This window comes from Stigmatopora argus, chromosome 15 (assembly GCF_051989625.1).
Source record: "Stigmatopora argus isolate UIUO_Sarg chromosome 15, RoL_Sarg_1.0, whole genome shotgun sequence".
In the NCBI taxonomy this organism is placed as follows: domain Eukaryota; kingdom Metazoa; phylum Chordata; class Actinopteri; order Syngnathiformes; family Syngnathidae; genus Stigmatopora; species Stigmatopora argus.
Genome location: NC_135401.1, coordinates 3,571,460 through 3,593,715, shown reverse-complemented (window position 1 = coordinate 3,593,715; position 22,256 = coordinate 3,571,460). Strand labels below are relative to the sequence as shown.

The 22,256-nt window shown below is 40.7% G+C and overlaps 1 protein-coding gene across 3 annotated transcripts; it reads left to right on the top strand.

The window, feature by feature from the left end:
* Positions 1–7,507: 7,507 nt before the first annotated feature.
* Positions 7,508–15,759, top strand: nkx2.2a (NK2 homeobox 2a). Of its 3 annotated transcripts, XM_077621032.1 has the most exons (4): positions 7,508–7,594; positions 13,652–14,289; positions 14,523–14,858; positions 14,972–15,759. In XM_077621032.1, the coding sequence occupies exons 2-4, from the start codon at positions 14,025–14,027 to the stop codon at positions 15,199–15,201; spliced, it is 831 nt and encodes a 276-aa protein (XP_077477158.1). In that variant the 5' UTR covers positions 7,508–7,594; positions 13,652–14,024; the 3' UTR covers positions 15,202–15,759. The 3 variants fall into 3 exon arrangements, with proteins under 3 accessions (XP_077477158.1, XP_077477157.1, XP_077477160.1); XM_077621031.1 differs by having other exon boundaries at positions 14,523–15,757; XM_077621034.1 differs by having other exon boundaries at positions 14,550–15,691.
* The last annotated feature ends 6,497 nt before the right edge of the window (positions 15,760–22,256 follow it).

Genomic DNA, 22,256 nt, shown 5'->3' with positions numbered 1-22,256 from the left:
AAGCTTACGTGGAGGGAGGCCAATTATCCGAGGGTCGCGTTGATGCCTGGAGCGCGCGTGAAACTGAGCCTCATACGTTACCGCGAGTATTCTGCTGGCATTTTACTGTCACGTGCTTCATCAGAAACATAATTCACATGCGTGAATAAATCAAAACTGGGTTTACAATGAGGTTTTAGGGAAAAAATGGGCCCCTTTGTCATTTTTAGGTTATAAGAAGCCACCTTGTGTTGCCTAACGGAAAATCTGCTACTGCCTTTAGCGTCTACTATGCCTTTAAAGTTGATCTCCAATGGGATTGGTGGCCCTTTTTGGTGTCAGAAGAAGACAACAAACCATCTTTATGTATGTACATACATAGTTATCACTTTACAACTTTTCTGGAAGTTTTGCTATCCTCAAAAACAGTCTTCTTCCATCCCGACAACTCGAATGAGGACATAAAACCGTCCTAAACAAAGTCCATTGTATTGCTGTTGTTGTGATTTACCCGTGTAAAACCCTCCATACCCGGGGCCTCCCACCCAGAACCTAAGTTCTCGCAGAAGACCCCAGGCGATGGTGAACAAGCGGCTTCTGAATGGCCCTAGACTGGCCTTTGTGTGGCCCTACACTGCAGTGTCCTTTTATTTACACAGTCTTTAATGCTGTATGTTTTCTTTCCCTTAATTGCGTTGGCCTTTGGTGGCCTCTGGTCAATCAATACCATCGCTCCAATGACATCAGCACCTCTATTCAGTCGGTTTGACCTTGCCAGGTGATGGTGCTGCTTCGTGGGAGAGACTAACAGCTCTGTTTTTTTTCTCTCTCCCAGCGCTTAGCTCACCCGCTAACGACAATGTGTCCATTATTGATAAATAACACGACCGGGAAGCTCTTCGTAAGAAAAACTCATCAAACATTTGCCCTCGGTGAATATTAAAACAAAACTGTACATTTTTGAATGATCGTTTACTTGTGGCAATCAAGCTGGTATGGATCAAGTTATGGAAAGACTGTGTTGGTTAATTAATTGATTGCATCAAGCAACAATTGTTATAATGATTAAAAAATGCTACCTTATGTACCCTGTCATTAAACCTACCTACCTACTTATTCTTAGACAGCGCCGGTGTCTCCCTCTACATTAGGGGTGTCTATTATTTTTTTTAATCTGAGGATGTTAATCGGGTTCAAAATGTATGTTATATGTTTTTTAAAAGTACTGGATTTTCCGAACTATAAGTTTCTTTTTTTCGTACTTTGGCTGGGCAGGCAATGTATTTTATGTTTTTCACTCTGACCGCCATTTTGTCAGTTATTCCCTATTTTACTTTAATATATAATGATTGCTCACTGGCTGGATCACCTCATTATTAGAGGATCGTAATTAGACAAAAAAATTGAGCTTTAAAAACAAATTCATTACATTTTTATGTCGCCATTGACGGTAAGACATGGTCAATTTCTATGGCAGTCACTGAGTGAAGATAAGTAAAACAATTCACAAGTGTAGAGGAAAGTGCAAGTGTTTGGAGTGCAAATATGTATATTTATATATACAGAACATTTTATCATACTATACTATATAAAAAAGATATACAGAACATTCTATCATACTATACTATATAAAAATATATATATACAGAACATTTTATCATACTATACTATATAAAAAATATATACAGAATGTTTTATCATACTTCTATATTTACACAATTGAAACTAACCTTGCACCAACAATAAAAACAAAAGTGTGTCAAACTCAACTCACTGTACAGGTTTATTTACGTCTATCCTCAATAGCGTGAAACCCGTAGAGATTTTAAACCCAAAAGCAACCAGGGGTGATTAACCTGAGATGTTTTCATAGTCTTGATGCATCCTTTTTAGGTCTTGCAATGGCGGCCACAAATTCTCCCCTTAAAAATAAGAATAAATACATATCTAAAACCTGATTTCCCACCACACGACAGGATGGAGCATATACCTAGCCTCCAAAATGGCCAAGTCCAGTGAGGAGAATCAGTATCACCCAAAGAGTTTTCCTGACCTCCGACACTGGAGATGAGGATGGTAGAGAACGAGTTGACATGCGTCCGTGCGCGTGTGAGAGCAAGCACATTCATCATAAGAGCTCCCTCTCCTGTGTCCAATTCAGCGATGATTCTCTAGTGCGGCACCATGGCAATGTTTAGTCAGAGCGGGACATAATTATCTTTTTGTGTACTTTAATAAGGAGACATCCGAGTGTTCGGATGACAAGGGCACAGACACTACAAAACTCCCGTGCTGTGATATTACCCCCTCCATCCAATGTAATTAAAACATAAATAATGAAATGCCGTCAACTAAAATAACCGCTATGCAAATTTGAGGATCTGGTGAGTTGATGAACACTTTTTTTTTTATGCCAAATGGGCGCCATTTAAAGTTGACCTTTGGAAATGTTATTTTGAATGCAATGCGATGGCGCTGTTTAATTTGAAGAGGTGCTTATCTGAAAGTCAACATCTTACTTCTGTTTTCCTGACGCACACTCACGCGCCGTATATTAGGCAGTAGCCTGGCAACCAGAAGAGTCGGGTGTAGCAAATGGATATGTTTGCAATATGCCAGGCCCGGCGCGCTCCTTACTGCTGACCCCGCCTGCCATTTTGTTTCGGTCCTGTGAAGGTGTCACTGATAAACGTTACCTTGTCTCAGCAGGTGTGCCTGGATGGAGGGCCCCGCCGTACGGAGGAGGTCACCAACCCCGCGGCGTGTCCCCCTTTTATTTGAATAATGGGCCATTAGGACGGCTGGATGTCCGACGTTAAAGTAGCCGTATGTGTCTCTTAGATAAAAGACATAATTATCTGAAAGAGGGAGGATGTGTTTGTGCAGCCTTTTCCTCAGAATGGGTGCGTGGTGTCACCGTTAGGGGGCGACAGAGAGGGGTTGAGGAAGGGGCAGCATAGCCATGACATGCTAGTTGGGAAAACTCAATGAACTCTGTTGTTTTCAAGTCTAAACCGCTCAAACTGAAAATACATATTTCCAAAATGATTATATAATTATAATACTTCTTTAAGGGAAGCACCTCAAACTAACAAGACACATTTTGTGCATAAAGTAAGAAACATGCAAGGCTTCATTTTGCATAGGCCTTTTTTTTCTTCTTCTTCTTCTTTTGTTTTCTTTTTTTGACAACAAAATGGCGGCTTTTACCCGACATAAGTTATAGTTTAAGAGCGATTTTCCATGCAGTCAATTGAAATACGGATAGGACGTTTGGAGTGTTATTTATCAAATCCAAAATGGATGCCAATTAAAGATGAGTTCTTTATCATTTATTTGCCCTTGAGGGTTTTATCCCCGCACTGCTATCACCTTATAAAAGCTTCATTTTACCCGCAAAGAATAGAAGCCCATTTCATGACCTCCTCTAATGTATTTCAATCCATCTTCACTGCCTGGAAAAAAAAGTTTTCACCTCAACACAAAACATGTTAATTGCCATCGCAGACCTGGGATAAAGAAAATATCTCCATGTTGATTATCTAAATATGTCAGCAACCCATCTGCGGGAAGCCATTGAAATTACTAAATTGTGTATTCTCCTTTTCGTCTTTCACTTTGAATTCATTCTTAATCAAAAGGCTTCAGAAATGTGCAGATGGGTAATCCTTGTGTCTGCAAGGAACAGCCTGGTTCAAGGTGAATGTTTCACACCCCTAAGCCCTCGTGTTTTGCTCTATTGTGTGGGTTTGGTTCCCTATATTCACACTTTACCCAAATGGGGACTTTTGGGGAACACGAACAGACGTCAGGAAAGGCCGTAAGCAACTCCAGCCTGATATAAAATGGGGCGTTCACTTTGATTTTGTCAATGCGTGTAAAGGGTTTCCTAAAATGTTAACACTGTCACAAGTGGTTAAACTTTTCAAACATATCGAGGCATTTGGGGGGCTTAACTACAAAATTACAAATCATATTTAAACTTTTCAAACATATCGAGACATTTGGGGGCCTTGACTACAAAGTTACAAATCGTATTTTAACTTTTTGTGTTCTAATTTGTGTGTTTTTTTATACCTGCTAAGCATTGAGTTTTAAGGCCCGGAGCTCATTAACATATTTTTGGACTATAAGTCGCACCTGAGCATAAGTTTCTCTCACCAAATAATCCACAATTTAAAGGGAAAATAGATATACATATACATATAAGTTGCAGTGTAGTATACGTTTCATTTTTGGGGGGTACACAATTTTTTTTTCAATGATCAGAAACAAGAATAAATATTATAGTAATAGTAAGAGAGGGGGTAACAGATAAAATGGCACCTGCTCCTGTTAAACATATTAATAGTTTTCTTTTTTTACATTATTTATAGCCTAAATAACAACAAGTTGTTGGTGTTCAAAATGAAAAAATTCAAAAACGCACTTGAGTATAAGTCACAAGCCAGTCAAAAGTATGAAAAAAGCGCGACTTATAGTCCGGAAAACACGGTACTTTACTTAATCATACCATTTAAATGTTCTTAATAATTGCTTTGTTTGTGCATGATGAAGTTGTTTTTCTGGAGACCTGCCGTGCAACTTCTAATTTTTTAATGATAGTTTCATACAAATCAAACACAGGAGGGAAAACGATGAAAAAAAATGTAAATGTAAATATGTAACCCTAGCGATGACATATCCACAAAAAATAAGTTTGTGTACCATGCATGATTTTTATTTTTCCAGAATTATCTACACAAATCTATTAGAATAGAAATGACCTTGCAATCTCATGTTTTTAATTCAACAGATTTTGTCCTTGCCATGTTATTCAAATGTATCAAAATCTTCCCCGCCGTACTTTACTTTGGACATACGGTGAAGGTGAAAAAGTCGCCATCTCGGCGAGGCTTTAAAAATATTTCCTGTGAAGATGCTTTGTGAAGAAAAAGGCAAGGACGAGATCTCGCAATAACCCGTCCTTGACTCCTGCTATGATTTATTGTTTTAAAAGATGGAAGAAATCTCAGTCGACCGAAGCAAATAGTTGCAATGTGTATTTCTTAAGTTCTCCTTTCATAGCCTCGCCGTGAAATCAATTCAACTCGGCCCGTTGATATCTCCTGGCCAGCTACCTTGAGAGACTGCCCCTGCGCCGCCATTGTGGATGAGCCTTTCTTCACTCCCGGTTCTTCTTTACAACACCATTTGCTTCTCCACCTGTTTCAAAAACCTCTCCAAAGGAGATTGTTAAGGTTGTAGCGGTGATTTGATACCGCTCATCCACTCTCACCTTGGGAGATGGCTATTGTCCATTGCGTTGAAGCCGACCCAGCGAGGCGACCTTCTTGATTGATTTGGACGTCCCTTCCTCCCGAAGCTTTTAAACAAGAATGCTGCATGGATGGTCCCTGACTCGCAGTTAATTTGCAGCTTTTATGTGTAAAAAATGTCCCTTTTTTGCTTCTTTTTTTAACTAACAGTATGATTTTAACTTTGTATACAGCAGTGGCGGTCCGTGCATTTTCTCGTAGCGCCTTCAACGGGTAAAATCCACTTCCTAGCAGCATTTAATGATGAAATACAAATACTGGAGCTTTTCAGACATTACAACTGGGCCAGGGGGTGATTTTCCCGGGAAAAGACAGCAATGGACGTCAATGGCGAAATGGCAAAAATTGCTCTAAAATGGGGTAAAATCCACTTCCTAGCAGCATTTAGTGATTAAATACAATCACTGGAGCTTAAATACAAACACTGGAGCTTTTCAGATATCAGAACCAGGCCCACAATTGAAATATCATTTAGGAATATAGCCATATTTTACTCACCAAAAATCCTTTTTAACTGTACACAATATCCATCCTCCTTTCTTTCTTCCTTCTTTTCTATCGCCATCGAAGCTAATGCTGAAAGTCGAGCCTGTCCTGTCGTATTTCTGGCATAGTCCGTCTCATCAATAATCAACACGACAATATATTTGCGTGTGCAGCTCGCTCCAAATACAGTTTGGTAGCTCTGGCTAATCACTGACGGCCCGCCACTGGTATACAGTAACTATTGCCAGTTTTGCCTCACTGAAGAAATGATTTTCATTTTCTGCCTTTTTAGATTTCAAATATCTGACATTTAGAATGGAAATATACATTAGAAAAACGAAAAAATGTCATGTAAAGACGTTTTCTTGTCACATATTGACCTACAACCTGCACGTCTTGGGCTCTCAAAGAGGTTTCCGAATCAAAAGTGATTTTTGTCAAGTATCCGACACCTGAAAACACGATGATGGGATGGCAACGTTTGACATTTTCTTCAGTTCAGAGCGTTTGGAACGGCTCACGGCCTCACTTTCTATGTCACCTCTTGAGCGCGTAACGATGGTTCAAAAATGTTAAGACCTGCATACTTGAGAGCTCCTTGCGTCTTGCAACATGCACGTTGTCATGTAAGACATGCAAATAAATACTCAACAGATACTACGTGTTTCTTGGACAACAGTTCATCTCCCTCTCCTTCAGTTTAAAATCTATTGAAGGGCTAAAAACACCCATTCATTCGCACCCTCATGGCGAGGTCTTCGCGTTCTCACACTAAAACCTGGCTAAGTGCCTGCATTTGGGGAGGAAAAATTGCCCGACCTTTCCAAACGGATCGCCTGGGTTATCGGCACGCCCGCTTTTCCGGCGTTCAAAACCCTACGAGCGAGCCCTCGGGTTTAATTGAACTTTTTTTTTTACGGCGGCGTAGCAGGATCTCGGGCCAAAACCGTCTCGCTTTCCTGGAGAAGCTCTGCTACTTTCCTCTCGAGTGGTCAATACATTAAAACATGAAGCGATTGATTTCGGAAAAGCCGCGCCATGGGTGTCCTCGCCTGGCCGTTAACTAGGTTTCAAGTGTGCTCATCATCAAGCTTAAGGCCCCGGATTGATAATAGCTTGACCGACAGGGCCTATCTTGCCCGTCCCTTTTCAGGAGGTCTCGCATTTAGCGCCCAGGGCACTTGTGGTGAATCTCAAACAACACAAGAGCAGCTGAGTGGGAAGCTTCTTTCTCATTGGTGTGAAACCCATGAATACATCCCATCTCTAACTAACTCCTTTGCCTTTATGTGGAATTTCAAACGAGGTATGAGGCCAATTTATTTATTGCTATTCTCAGGGTCTTAGTGGCACCCTTGAACGCAGCCCTGGCCTGGAGGATAATCTCGCTCTTTCATCCGGAAAGTGCCACGACACAAAAGTACGTCGAAGGTACGAACTGGCGAATAAACGACGACAGCCAATGCCGTTTATTAGCGTGCACGAATTCCAGACGCCAACAATCCAATAATTGTCTTGATTTTGCTTCTATGCCCCTAAATTGTGTGCTAATAGCTCAACTTTTGTTTGTGTTTTATTAGGGATGTTCAATTTTGTTACCATCTCATGGTTTTATGGTTTCTTTTGGAAGGCCGCTGGGATTCCATCAAAATCAATGAATTGAATTTAATGAATCAAAATAAAATGTGTTAAAGGTGTTACGCGCCACCATCGATTTCACATCCTGTTTTATTTTGGTGGCTTCCTCAGTCAATTTTTTCAGTCTTGTCTTGTCCAGATCACCTGAGTGATTACACCTGTGAAGATCCAAGGTAGGCTGAATTATGAGCATTTTTCCAAAGTATTCAGTTATGGTTATTTAAGATCAAAATAAATACATATTAAAAGGTTTATACATAGCCTCATAGATCTGTGGAAAATTAGTATCACTAAACAAATGCATTCCCAGTTTTGACAGGTGTGCACAGTTAAGTTGTTTTGGTTGTTTACTCCATCTCTTGTAAAAAAAAAAAATTAAATTAGAATTACATTCTTGTAGTTTCAGATTGCATTTTCAGATTTTTTTAAAGCATTTTTTTGGAATTCTGTTGTCTATTTTATCCCATTTAAAGTAACTAATATATTATATAATACAACCCCAACAGAATACATGGAATGAGATGAGCATTTCAATAATTGTAAAAGGTACTTTTCTTATCAATATTAAGAATATTCTTGTTTTTAGAATACATTTAGACGAGATGTTTTATTTTGACTTGCAATATAAAGTTGCAAGAAGGAAGGACTAAAACAACGTTAGAAGTTTAATGACAATATTTGGGCATATTTAGCTACATACTAAGAGCTGTATAGATGCCTGCCTGCATTCATGGTGAAAGCTGCACGCTTCCACAATGGCGCTTCAATGAATTAGTGTGGCCTGCCTGCTCATCAATCATTGTATCAGGGTATCTAATGTCAACGTGGCTGCGAGCTTGATAACATGCCACATCTGCTCTCCCCTCGGTGATTGCTTCTTGGTTACCGAGCCATTTATTAGAGAGCCCTACGCGCACGGGGAATAATGTGAAGATCAACCTGCCACCTCCTTATCTCCTTAACTGTAACATCATTCACCCACGTCGCTTGCAGATGGCCCCAAGAAACAGAGAGAAAATCTGGCTGGGTCCACGCGCCGCTGTTTGCGCTTCAGTCCGCTTTATGGCCCGATGAACATATGGCCGATATTTCGTCTCACGTCATAGAAGGGAAAGCAAACATTGCGCCATGCCAAAGGGTTAGCAGGGAGCCGAGCCTCTCTATGCAAACGCTCTCGGACAATGCGGGGAGAGGAGAGCTTGCTTTCAGGGTATATAAACCGCATCAGTCTTATCTGTGCACGCACTCCTAAGTCTCATTAGGAGATATTTCATGAACCCTGCACGCCGGCGGCGGCGGAGACATCCTCGACCGACCACCTGAGGTGAGCCCGTTTGCCGTATGTGGTTTACGTGTGATCCGATCGCAGTATGACCTCGGGGTGGGAAGCTCGGGGTACCTGGAGTTGCGATACGATGACGATGATCTCACGATATGGCGATCCTTGGGTCGGGAAATGGTTCTACGATATTCCGTACTAGTACTCATAAAGAGAAAACAAGTTGTTTTTATTGTTCTGATATGGATTTCAATGAGTTGATTACTAGTAGATGCCCGATCCATCTGAAGTGGCAGCGAATGAATGTTTCTGCTGATTTTAGTTTATTTCTGGGTCGCTTCCTGTTCGTTTTTGGCCATACTGATCACTTCCTGTTGATTTTGGGTCACTGAACAGGATGTGAGCCAGGAATGTCCCTGCCGACAATGGCCGCCAACGAGTTAGCAGAAACCATTCTAGTAGGAAATATTGCTAGCTATTTTTTTAAACAGTGACACCCGTTTAAGACAAAATATCGATTTTTGGCAAGAACATATCGATGACCTATTGGGAAGCACATCATCTCGATATATTGACATTTCGACATATCGTCACACCCTAGTACTATTTGTAGGCCTTCATATTTGGTATGTAATCATCGTGTGGAAGAGGAGCTAAATATATATGGATATAATATTGATTTTGGAGGGCCCATTGCTTGGGTGGTTAGCATGTCGGCCTCCTAGTTCTGGAGTCGAGGGTTTGATCCCTGGTCGATCCTCGCTGTGTGGAGCAAGGGTGTCAGACTCGGGTTGGTTCGCGGGCCGCTTTAACGTCAACTTGATTTCACGTGGGCCGGACCATTTTAGATATAATATTTAGATTTTTTTTTAAACGTGTTAAAAGAACTGGATTAAAATCCCTGAATATTCAGTTTTTGTAGATCTAAAACAATGTTTATTTTAGCTTTTTTAAAATATATTTTTAGATTTTACAAAATGATTTTTTAACTAAAAACACTGAATCCTAAAACAGAAAGTCGACACTCATGATTTACTTTCCCGGGCCACACAAAATGATGTGGCGGACCAGATTTGGCCCCCGGGCCGCCACTTTGACACATGTGGTGTAGAGTTTGCATGTTATTATTATAGGTAACATTCATGCAACAACAAAAAACAACCTAAGCAACTGCATTTCTGTCGTATTTAAGATTTTTTTTCATATATATATATATATATATATATTTCCCAGCACTGCTATTTGAATGCATCATTATGCCTTGCAAATGACAACACCAAATCATGACTCGTTGCCATTTGTCCAATTTCGGGCTACCTCTGAATTGGGTACCCCCTGTTGTTTCCCAAAAGTGCCGGTAGGGACCGCTAGAGCTCTACAGATGTCAACAGATGTTCTCATTATTGTCACACTCGCCAAACGAGAAGGAGCACGCCTTGTCTACATGAGCCTGACACATTTATTTCTTCCCTCTTTTGCTCATCCTCTGCTCCATCTGCTGAATTTTAAACATTTATTTTAATCCCCCCCTCAAAAAAATCACTTGATTTCTAACACAATTGTCTTTTTTTAACAAGAAGAGCATCTCCTTCCATCAATTTTCCTTGCACACACACAAGTAAATGACAAAGAATGACTGTGCATACCATGAAATCCACCGTTACAAATAAACTGGTGCTTTAACAACTTAAGTCATCCTCTAGGGGCACGGCCGCAAAGCTCTAATCTCACCGTGACATGTTTAATTATCACACCAATAGAGACGAATAAAGACTTTCCCTTTTGCCTGCAAGTGGCGAATTCTGTATTTAAAAATAAATAAATAAATGAAAGGAAAATCCCCCCTCGAGCAACATGTCCACAGGCCATGGCTTAGCCACCTTTTAAATAGACCATAGCGGATTTACCTGAATATTAGATGTCGTCTTTAATCATAGAGGAGGGAAATCGGGTTTGTCACATTTATCACGAAGCCCCGAGGCAGGAATGGTCATTTTATCAAAGCCTAACTCTTCCCCCGAGGCGTCCAAACACGCTGAAATTCGGCGATTAAGAGGAAGGGAGAACGAACATCATCATTATGGATCGTCCTCAGGCATTCTTTTTGCAGCATTCAATCGAAAGATGTATTTAATCAAAGAGATATATATATTAAAAAGCTCTTTCTTCTCTTATAAGGGAACAATTGCGGGCGTGATTTTCTTTAGGGGTGGAATTATAATTAAGATCTTTTGGAATATTTGGAGCCATTCTTTAAGAATGTCAATAAAGAGCAAAATATTTGTGTGACTTTTGCTGAAATTGACATTTAAATGAATTTAAAAAGAATAACAATCGGTTAATTGACTAATACAAATATGTTTTGGTCCAATAATTAGTGAAGTATAAGATGGCGAGCTATATAGTGTTTTTTAAGTAGAAGATATATTCCATATTTTGTATTATGTGTTATGTGAAAGTCATCGTGCACAAAAAAGAAACTAATTTATCCATTAAATGGAGGCCCCTTCTTTATCTCCCTGCCTCACACACCCACACACACACACCTACACACTTACACACACTCATTCACACATCAGTAAACAACCAATAATTTGAAACACACCCAAAAATATTTTTCCTATCACTTTAATGAATACAATATTCACAATAACCCACCAAAACTGTCCATCACATTTGAATCAACATCATTAAAATGGAATGCAATTAAACAATAAACTTCATCTACCCACTTGCAACAATGGCAATAATAATAACGAAGAATACAAAGCTAAGAGTCAGTAAAGAATAAGTGTTTGCACTCCCGTGTTAAAGTAAACAGGTATCTATCTATCTCTCCAAGTGGTTAAGTCCACTTGGTGTGCACTTTTACCTTATCCTGCACAACTGATCAAACATGCACCACATACCCCCTCCCCAAAAAACAAAAAAAACAAAAACAAAGTCCTTGTCCGGTCAACAGCACCTACTTTTGACACCCCCTTGTCACGCTGCCACACACACAAAAGCAAAGCTCCGTGACATAGGCCGATAAGCCTGCACGGTCCAAACACGGACTGATCTGGCTCAGCACACTTTTGGGGGTTAAGTAACAGTGGAATAACGTCCTGCGAAGGCCCCGGTCAGTGTGCATTTGGTCCCCGGTGATGCTGCAGCTGCTTTCGTGGGCCCTTCCTCGGTCATGCCCCCCAAAAAATGTCTCTGTGCATCGTGTCTCCTTGTCACATGTCGGATTTAGTTGGGTGCGGCATTACTTGGTGGATCAGGTCAGTAACCTCTCTCTCTCTCTTTCTCTCTCTCTCATTGGGGCGTAAGAAGCGGCTGCAGTTCGTCCCTACAACCGGCTCCACTGAATGGACCCTTTGTGGGATGCAGACATGAGATTAATTCTACCACGTCTGCAGAATATAAGGCCTAGATCTACACACACATGCTAAACGCGTCTATAAAATACACTTAACCTCGATAAAATGATTTCTTCTGACATTAAAATCATCCCAAACGTGTTGAATTAAACACATGTGGAAATATAATTCAATATAATTGGAGATTTGGAGAGAGGAAAAAAACCATCCTGCTTGGAAGCCTTCATAATATGATAGGATGTAAAATATGTGATATTTTTATTATTTTATTTGTTTACTAGAATAAACAGCTCAAACCACTCGTTCCCTAATGTCTGTGCATAAGTCGAATAAGTTGACACTCCTTCCAAAAGTTATCTCGTCTGTATGCGTGTGCATGAGTGTGTGAATGTGTATGTGTGTATGTGTGTGCGCGCCCCCGAGGACTTTCCTAATACGGTGGGAGGATTGAAAGAAGAGATAGTCCATAGAAAGCAGTTGAATGCCATGACAACTAGGAACAAGCTTAGATTTATTCCAAACAGTTAGAAAGCATTGTACGCGGGGCGTCAATCATCTATTATTTGGGGCCCTGAAATAAATGCAAAAACTGCGGCTGCACAAAAGCTTCCAACAGGAGCCGGACATTTGTCTACATTTCCGCCATTGTCTGCAGCTTAGCAATCGGTTTGTATTTGTGTTTGCCCGGGTCCGACCACCCAGGATGCGGCTGGGGGACTCGCTCAAAAAACGTGAAACATTGTCACCCACATCACATACTGGAGAGCCGGCAGAGGGAGGAAAGCAAAAGCGGCAGGCAGCGTCTTGAAGGGGAGGAAAAGAAAGTATGAGCAACAATGATGGTCGTCTTTCTACTCTAGCAAAAAAAAAAAAGCTGGTGCCCTTGTAAAGAGGCTTTAAACACACGGAAAACAAATATTAGGACGTGGTGCCAAATTGAGAGTGGCACCGGATTGAGAACATTAATAATGGGGGGAAAAAGGGGAAAAACAATACTAGGAGAAAATGTAAGGACATGTTTTAGTTAAATGGCTTAGTCGTATGAAATGTGCAATGAGTTCAAATGGTCCTGATTATTAGGAGGAATACAATGATTATTAGGAATGATCTTGTCCCATTTTAATAGCTCTTTGAAACGGAACAAACAAAGCCCTACTTCAGCCTCTTGTCCTTAAGCCTTGGCCAAAATATTGACTCAGAAGGTTTACATAAATTACCCCTTAATATCTGGACAAAGGCAAACTGCGTCGGAGAAAGCAAAACAAATGCAAAAAAACACACAAAAAATGCCATTTTACATCCACCCAAAGCGATAATTCGTTGAATGATTGAACATCCTCGTCGAGGAATAAAGCAACTCCGAGTTTCTTTGTATGTAAATGGCGATGAGAAAAGGCCCTCCCAGTCTTTGTAATTAATTGACACGTTATACCACTCATCATGCGCTGAAGCACCAATGGTAGATGCTCGGATCTCCCCAAAACCCCCAATTTCACATCTGCAAACACTGTCTTCATCCACTTGACTCCTAAGACCCGCCCACACGTGGCCAACCTTTCGGGTGTTTTAATGCTTTTCCACTGCAGGTTCATGCGTGCAGTCCAACCTTATATGGTCGCATCGGACAAGGTAATGGCTTATTTGCCTCCTGCGCCCACCACCAGCCTCCACTGCATCCATGAGCCGCGCATCTAGAAGCACTTGAGCCACTTTGGCATCCCTCCCTTGGACCCTCTTCCCCGAGCAGAGCCGAACCCGAACCCATGCTCGCTCCAGCGTCGACTCCACTTTCCGCAGCGGCTCATCTCCCCCTTTTCTCCCCGTTTGTTCTCCTAAAAAAGCAAGCAAACAAACAAAAATAACAACAACAAAAAAACAGCGGATCGACCGACAAGACGGAAAAGGTGCCGGCCGGGGCTGCAACTTTTTTTTTTTCATCGCTCGCCCCCCCAGCAGAATATGTCGTTGACCAACACAAAGACGGGCTTCTCTGTTAAGGACATTTTGGACCTTCCGGACACGAATGACGAGGAGGGATCTATCACCGGGGCGGAGGAGGACACGGAAGGCTCGGAGAGCGCATCCACGACGAAAAGCGCCGGAGTTTTGGTGAAAAGTCCCCTGGAAAACGTGCAGAACCTGCCGCTCAAAAACCCGTTTTACGACGCCGCTGAAAACCCATACACGCGATGGCTCGCCACCACGGACAGTATTCAGTATTCATGTAAGTAGAGGCTCGTTATCTCGAAAAGAAACGTTTGTCGTAGCTCAATAATCGTGGCTTTTAAAAAAAAAAAATCGTGCGATTGCATGCGACTAGATTTGACATTCTCGCTTTTTTTGCATAACACAAGACGTGCGTTTTTATTCCGCCGATTTCCGGGTGCGAATATACGGTGAATATGTGCAAAAGTGTGTTTTTTTTCCTCTTGGGAGCCGGCCATAACATTTTGACAGTGTTTCTCCCGTTTCTCGCCGCCGCAGTGCACGGCCTCTCCGCCGGTTCCCAGGACTCGGCCAAATCCCCGGAGCCGTCCGCGGACGACGAGTCACCGGACAACGACAAGGAGACGTCCAGCAGCGGTGGAAGCGACTCGGGCAAAAAGCGGAAGAGGCGTGTGTTATTCTCCAAGGCGCAGACCTACGAGCTGGAGCGTCGCTTTCGCCAACAGCGTTACCTGTCAGCCCCGGAGAGGGAGCACCTGGCCAGCTTGATCCGCCTCACGCCCACCCAGGTCAAGATCTGGTTCCAAAACCACCGGTATAAGATGAAGCGAGCCCGGGCCGAGAAAGGTATGGAAGTCAGCCACCTCCCTTCCCCCCGGCGAGTGGCCGTGCCCGTCTTGGTGCGGGACGGGAAGCCTTGTCACGCCCTTAAAGCTCAGGACCTGGCGGCCACTTTTCAGGCCGGGATCCCCTTCACGGCGTACGGGGCGCAATCGCTCCAACACATGCAGTACAACGCGCAGTACGGTGCCGGGGCCACGCCGCATTTCCCCACGGCGCATCACTTGGTGCAAACGCAACAGTGGACTTGGTAAGGGAGACAGACAAACAGACAGACCGACAAACAGACAAACACGCGATAGAGACTCACTCGTCTTTGACCCGGTTCGGTCCGGTTCGGTCGCCCTAGGCGCAAGTTATCGACTTGGGCCAAGCCCCACGCAAAAGCCACGCGCGGAAGATTTCATTATGTTCTGCATTATACACAGTACATAGTACCGTTTTTGATCCGGGGCTCATGTGTGCACCGTGTTTACATGTTTTCGTTAAGAGAACTGGCTCCAAATCGCCTTTGCCCCCCTTATAGAATTTATTGAGAATGTCAATGCTCTTCTTGTGAACTTTTTTGGTTTGGGGAGGGGGGTAAAAGTATGTTGTGTGTTGGTTGTAGCTATATTTTCCTCCCCCCCTTTCTTGCCCTCGTGTTATTCTCAGCACGTACGAACCACTTTATAATTATAGAAATGTTAATTTCTTGCTTCTTTTATGGACCGAAAAATATTTATGGCCATGAATAAACACTGGCAACTTTTCAGATATTTCGCATCTATTTGTTTTTATTCATCGGAACTATTTTAATTTTGGGGTGGGGGCATCAAAATGTTAAATCTATATTTTAATCGAATATCCAAACGCTGACTCGTTCCCATTATAATTTGTATACGTTTCTGGCACGTGCACACATAGACAATCAAATTGTTCTTTTAAAATAAGCATATCAATCCTAAAAATAAATATACCACAGCAAGACAAACGATTTAGATATTGTGCCCTTCAGTCCAATTGAATCCAGGATAATATTTCATCTAAATCCAAACGGCCTCGCTAATAAAGCCTGAAGTCACTCGTGAAAAGGGAGCAAAATCCACTCACTTAATAGAAGAGGGCTTCTCAACACAAGAAGCTTTTATGTCAAAGCTCTCTCCTTTTTGTCAGCGTGCCCGGCCTTGCACACTGCAGCAAAACTAGTTTAATGCAATAAACGTGCACGCTATTCTCTTGTGAGAAGCCTTAAATTGCAAATATAAAAAAAAATCCATATTAAAAAATATCAAGGTGATATTAAGCACCATTTGTACTGTTGCTTTTAATGGTGCGGACATAGATTATCCTACTCCGGTCAATATTTAGAGTAAATATGAGCAGAAAAAAATACTTTGGCTTAGAACCCACACACCCACGCAGGGAAAATATCCCAACAGATGTCAGGGCCGCCCATATCGTCACTGAACAAACAGCTAAATTAGACAGATTTGCTAATTATTTACAAAACCTTGTCTCAAGGGGGCTACTGCTTTTTTTAAATGGCACACAGCATTGGTTGAAACAGTATAGCATTTTAAATCACACGTATAAGAAGATGATATTTGATTTTTTTGATTCTTCTTTACATTTTTAAATGGATTTTTTTCTGGCAATAGCAGAAAAAAAATTAAATTTGCTGAAATGCAGTGCAAGGGAAGAAAAGAAAAGCGAAAGCAAGCATCTTTGGGTTTTTTGTGGCGCCTGTCACTCGGTGTCATTGTCATCTTTTACTACACACGTCGCATCCATCCCATATGGGCAGCTGGGCTCTGGAGAGGAAAAAAAAAGGATCTTTCACAAAACCCAAATTGTGTGGGTCTTTCAAATAAACCATTGTTGTCGCTCCAAGAAAAACGAATTAAAAATTCGTGCTATATCTATTCTGGTGCCTAAAAAGAAGAAGCTCCATTCACAGATAACAGGGAGTCCTTCTTTCTTGATAGAGCTAAGCCAACAAGAGCCCTCTCATTTCAGCCTCCGTCGTCCTGTTTTGTAAAAGTCAAAGACGGATTATTGTCTCTCCGCAGAAGCGTAAAAAGTATTTTTAAAAACCGGACACAGTTCTTCCTTGTTTGCATTGACTCTTCGCTGCGAGGAGGCAATTGTGCAAAACGTCAATTCATTCTAAGGGAATTAAATTAAACGTGTTAATATTGTCCTATGTGGAGAAAAGCATCCAATATAATTTGGATTACTGTAAATGTGCATTTCTTGCTGGATTTATGTCTTAATATGAGGTTAGAAAAACATTTTTTTTAAGTAAATAACATTGCCAGCAAAAATATACGGCCAAAATCTGAGTAATATAACCATGAGAAATAAAAATACACTTGGAAGTTTAACAGGTTAAACCAAATATAAGTATGTGAATGCTTATTTCGACATTGTCTGTCACCTATAATGGACTTTTTAAATAAGTACAACTTCTATCCTAGTGGTTCACTCATTTTATAATATTTGTTTTTAAGTATAATTATTTGCAATGCCCATATTTTTATTTTTTTTAAATGGACTTGTGGGGTGTTCAAGAAGCATCTTTGCATGCACAGTTTAAACTGCGTGGATAACACTGTGGATGCATGTAACGTTGGTCTACAATACTTGAGGAAATACGCACTTAGAAGACGGTGCATCTTCGTCATCCTGCCCATTTGAACCGTGACATGAATCTTTTTTGCACCCCCTGTCACGCACATCGCCAAATAAACGAGGATATCAAAGCTATATAGACGGGATCTTTTTTTTTCATTTAAAGGAAGCTATCTGGGTTTTATTGCCTTAAAGGAGATCCAGATTAGATTCGTCACAGTGCTGATATTAAAAAGAGAGGGAGTGATGGAGGGAGGAGGCAAGTGGAAAGGCTTGATGCATATAACGACCACAAGATGGCAGCAGAGGTCTTCATTGGCCTTTACTTGTATTGTAATGTGTTGTTTATATTATGTACATTTGATTTGGGGGTGCAAACAGTTTTTGAAAATGAATATATGCCATCTATATCATTATACATGAAAAAAACTATTGTTTTAAATTTTAATCCGGGCTTCAAATAGGAGTGGACAAGATAACAAAAGTGAAATGAGCTGCAAAAGAAAAGAATGAAAACAAGTGGCAAATAGACACTTCCACAGTGGGGCGCAATAGGATAGGGGACCAAAATGGAGCCGTTTATTTCACTCCAGTGACAGTGAACAATAGTGTTGAAGTGTGGTCCTCTATGGGACGTCTTCAGTCAGCCAGAAAGCATCTCAACAAAGAGGAATTTGAGTCAAATGGCTACAGCAACAGGGGTCGAAGTTACTTAAGATCTCTGGTTTGAATTCATTTCTATATCCAACATTTTCACCTAGAAGAGTAGAGCTAAACACTCCCTTTAAATCCACTATTTTGGTAGAAATAAATGAAACTAACTAATTATATATATATATATATATATATATATATATATATATATATATATATATATATATATATGTATGTATGTATGTGTATATATATATATATATATATATATATATATATATATATATATATATATATATATATGGGGGGGTTGTGCCCTGTGATTGGCTGTCCCCCACCTCTAGCTGGAGTCAGGTGGGATAGGCTCCAGCACCCCCCCCCAGCGACCCTAATTAGGATGAAGTGGTTCAGAAAATGAGATGAGATAAGATAGATAGATATATGGAATAAAAATCTGTAACTTTTCTTTTGTTATGTTTCTCTGAGCAAACGCCAACAGGGGGCCTCGTTGAGTTAAAGGTTGCCAGAGCAGAAAGAGATCAAGAAACGCCAACAGGATGAAAAGGAAATGGCAAGTCTTTATTTGTAAGAGTTCAAACCTTTCTATGAGGTCGAGAAAGACTGAATAAATATTCAAACTCATCAAAACAGAGGGGCAATACACAAATCTACTTGTGATCCAGGGTTCCACTTGTCGGGAAAAGTCAACGACTGACTTCAACGGTTACAAAGTTTTCAGGCGTAAACACCTCACCCTTCCATACAAAGTGTGGCGTGGACCTTTACAACTTGGACCAGGATTACTAACATCAATAGTAGCGTAGTGATTTATTAAAGAAAAACATAGTTTAATATGAATCAAAGCAGGAATGTGCATTGGAGACGCCTTCGATCAATGGAGACAACTGAAACAAAGTTGCACCACTTTAGGTGATGTATTTTTTCTTTATTTAACTTTTCTTATAATCCTTTCACGCACGGTATATTGAAATTTGGAACACTTATGCTACCTTTGAATAGAGAAATGATAGCATCACATTTAAATGTTGAGAAACTAAGCTGTTGTTGAATTTGTTCATGCACCAACGCCAATGCAATCACATTTGAAAAGAAGTGTGTACTAATTTCATTTTTGGTATATAATAAATCTAGATTGTATAAGCTATATGATGATCTTTGCTAATGTTGATGTGTAGTGTGTTTGCCTCTGTCTTTTGTGGTTGAAATGCAACATTGGTATGAAAACACAGCTCGATTCTCTGTTGCGAAGCGCCTATCTGGCATCCCAAAGGTAAGGAGATGTTGTCCGCCATAACATTTTGACTATAATTTCAGTGCTGTTTGATCTCCAAGCATACATTGTGCTCTTTTACACATTATTTTGTATTTTTAAAACAATGAGTGGTTGGCACGTTGGCCTCACAGTTCTGGGGTCGAGGGTTTGACCCCAAGATGGTCCTGTGGAGTTTGGATGCTATCCGAATACTCCGGTTTCCTCCCACATCCCAAAAAGACGTATTCTAAGCTAATGGATAACTCTAAATCTCCCTTAGCTCTGAGTAATTAATTTTTTGTCTCATTATACCCTGCGATTGGCTGGCCACCCATTCACGGTGTCCGCCTGGTCCCCATAGTTAGCTGGGATGGTCTCCAGCACCCCCGAAAAGTTGCTTAAGTGTTGTTCTAATACCAGAATCCCAATTCTCCTAACTTTTCTGACAATCTCTACAAAATTTGCATATTTATGCTATTAATTTCTTCTTCTGAACCCATTCCAAATTCTTTTGGACATTTTTTGCTTACTTTTATGCAATTCCCTGTTATTATATAACATGATCATGCCATATGAAAACTCAAGCCAAACAAAGAAGAAAAACAAAAGTCCAGCACAACAACACTAGTTTGGAGGATCCAATATTTCAATGAAATCAAGACATGACTGAGACGGACCGCACAAATTCCAGCAATGTCCGCCGTGCTCTCACTCCACGCACAAAGCCTACTTTTTTTTTTTACCCGGGAGGAGATGCTGATGATGCAGTTCCTAAATGACAGCATTACCTGGGGTGGAGGTTTAAGTGCTGCGCATGACTAGCAGGCGGCTTAGAGCTGCTTTTGTGCAAACGGAGTGCATGTCAAGGTTCTTGACTTTGCTAAATGTTGAGATTAGCCAATCAGCAGAGTCTGCAAAGTGCATGGACGTGGACAGGTTGAAAACAAAGAGAAATTAATTTTACTCCCCTCTCTCTTCCTCTTTTTCACTGTGAGTTCTATATAAGTTTATCCTACGGAAATTGGACCCGATCAGGTCATTTTCAGAGGATGGGATTCGGGTAAAAAGGATGGGGGTTTTAAAATATATTTACATTTTGAAGTATTATCTGCTGCCCATAGTTGGCTAGGGTAAGCTCTAGCACCCCCCAGCCAGCCATGTGAGCAAAAGCAGTAAGGAAAATGAATGAATGGCATTTACCGCGATGGAAAGCAACCTTGCCGGAAAAAAGAGAGAAAATGTCCAGAGACATCTTTACTTTATATTGATGACGTTTTTAAGATTTTTAAAATGTATCTTGTGAAAAGTTGTTATCTTCCAGTGTCAAAGTTGTGAATTCAGCCTTGGGTTTACACTTTAAATTTCCTTAGTAGAAAACATATTTCTTTTGTTCATGCAGAAAACCGTTATGTAGTTAAATTCAAAACGCTAACTGTAATTTTCTGCTTTTCGACCGTTTGAAATATTCCGTTAGAGACAAATAACACATGTTAAACAATTGTTCAAATTTCCCAGTTGCAAAATACAGGTTGATTTAACCGGGTCATATTTTGGTAAATTCATTTTGCTTGCTGTCACACGGTGCTGCTTTAAAAATTGTTGTAATATTTTCTCTTTGTGCTGTTTTTAAGTGCTTCTGTCACCTTGTTCAAAACACAGATGCAATCACGCGCTGAGGTTCCCACATTTGAGTGTTTACGCTTCTCATTTAATGGATTGTCTCACCTTCTTCAACAACGGATGAACATGTGGTGCTTCACGAGGCAGCCCTAAAAAAAAAAAAAAAAAAAAGCAAAAAAAAAAAAAAACGGGGGGACTTCAGCCTGATAACGAGCAGCCGTCATCTGTTTCCGACACTCTCCATTCAGTAACAAAAAATATCTGCCTTAAAATTAAAACTCGGCAAGCTGTAAAGCCCTCTATTTTCGGTACCTTCAAATATCAAAGTGTTATGTGCCATTTTATTTGAAGATAAATTTCACAATTTTAGTTATAGCGAAAACCATTCTGAAGTACTTAGGCTGATTTCAATAGAACCCCATTTCAGTTTATAAGTTTACGAGTTTTAATTAAGTTTAGGACACACAAATCAAGGCAAAGTGGAGTTTTATGAAGGGTTTTTGACTATTTTTTGTCCAATATACAGGCTTTGTTCCATTTCTCTCAACTGGTTATCCTCAATCTGATTGGAGGAGAAATTAGTTTGCTAATTTGAAGGTGCAACTCTATTTGTAATGTTATTTCATGCCTATGTTTAATAAAATATGTAGCATCATTCACTTATGGTTGATATTTTACATCTCTAGCAGGGTGATATTTTTTATGTAATCAACTTAGCTGAAGTTTATCCTCAACTGGCCAACCATTGGCTTGCTAGGGCTTCCATAACGGTTACTCAATCACAACATGTGTGACTGACATTTTTAAGGGGCCTGATTCTATGCACCGCGTCTGGATAAAGCCAGGCTTTGAATGTCTCCAAAGCTCTGATTTGTTGTTTACGTAAGTCCCTCTTGGCTTCTTTTGTTCTCCAAGAAGCAAGCGTTTGAAAGCCTTGCGCATTGGCCAGCCACTGTTTTAGCGACCATCTAACATTTGAAACATCATCTGGTTTTATTCGTTTAACTTTAATTCATTCCTTCTGTTGTCACTGCAGTTGCAGCCCATGACCCTTTTACGTTCAACAACCCAAATATGTTCAAATTTCCGTATATGCCAAAGAATCAGGAAATCTTGTATAGAAAAGTAGTTATTGTTGGATAATACAGTGGTTCACCCGCCTGACTGGATGGACGTCAATGGCGAAATGGCAAAAATTGCACTAAATGGGGTAAAATCCACTTCCTAGCAGCATTTAGTGATTA

Excerpts from the sequence above, each read along its gene's own strand:
- nkx2.2a (XM_077621031.1), top strand. The coding sequence starts at position 14,025 with ATGTCGTTGACCAACACAAAGACGGGCTTCTCTGTTAAGGACATTTTG. Across the intron at positions 14,290-14,522 it reads GGACAGTATTCAGTATTCAT|TGTTTCTCCCGTTTCTCGCC; the intron begins GTAAGTAGAGGC and ends ACATTTTGACAG.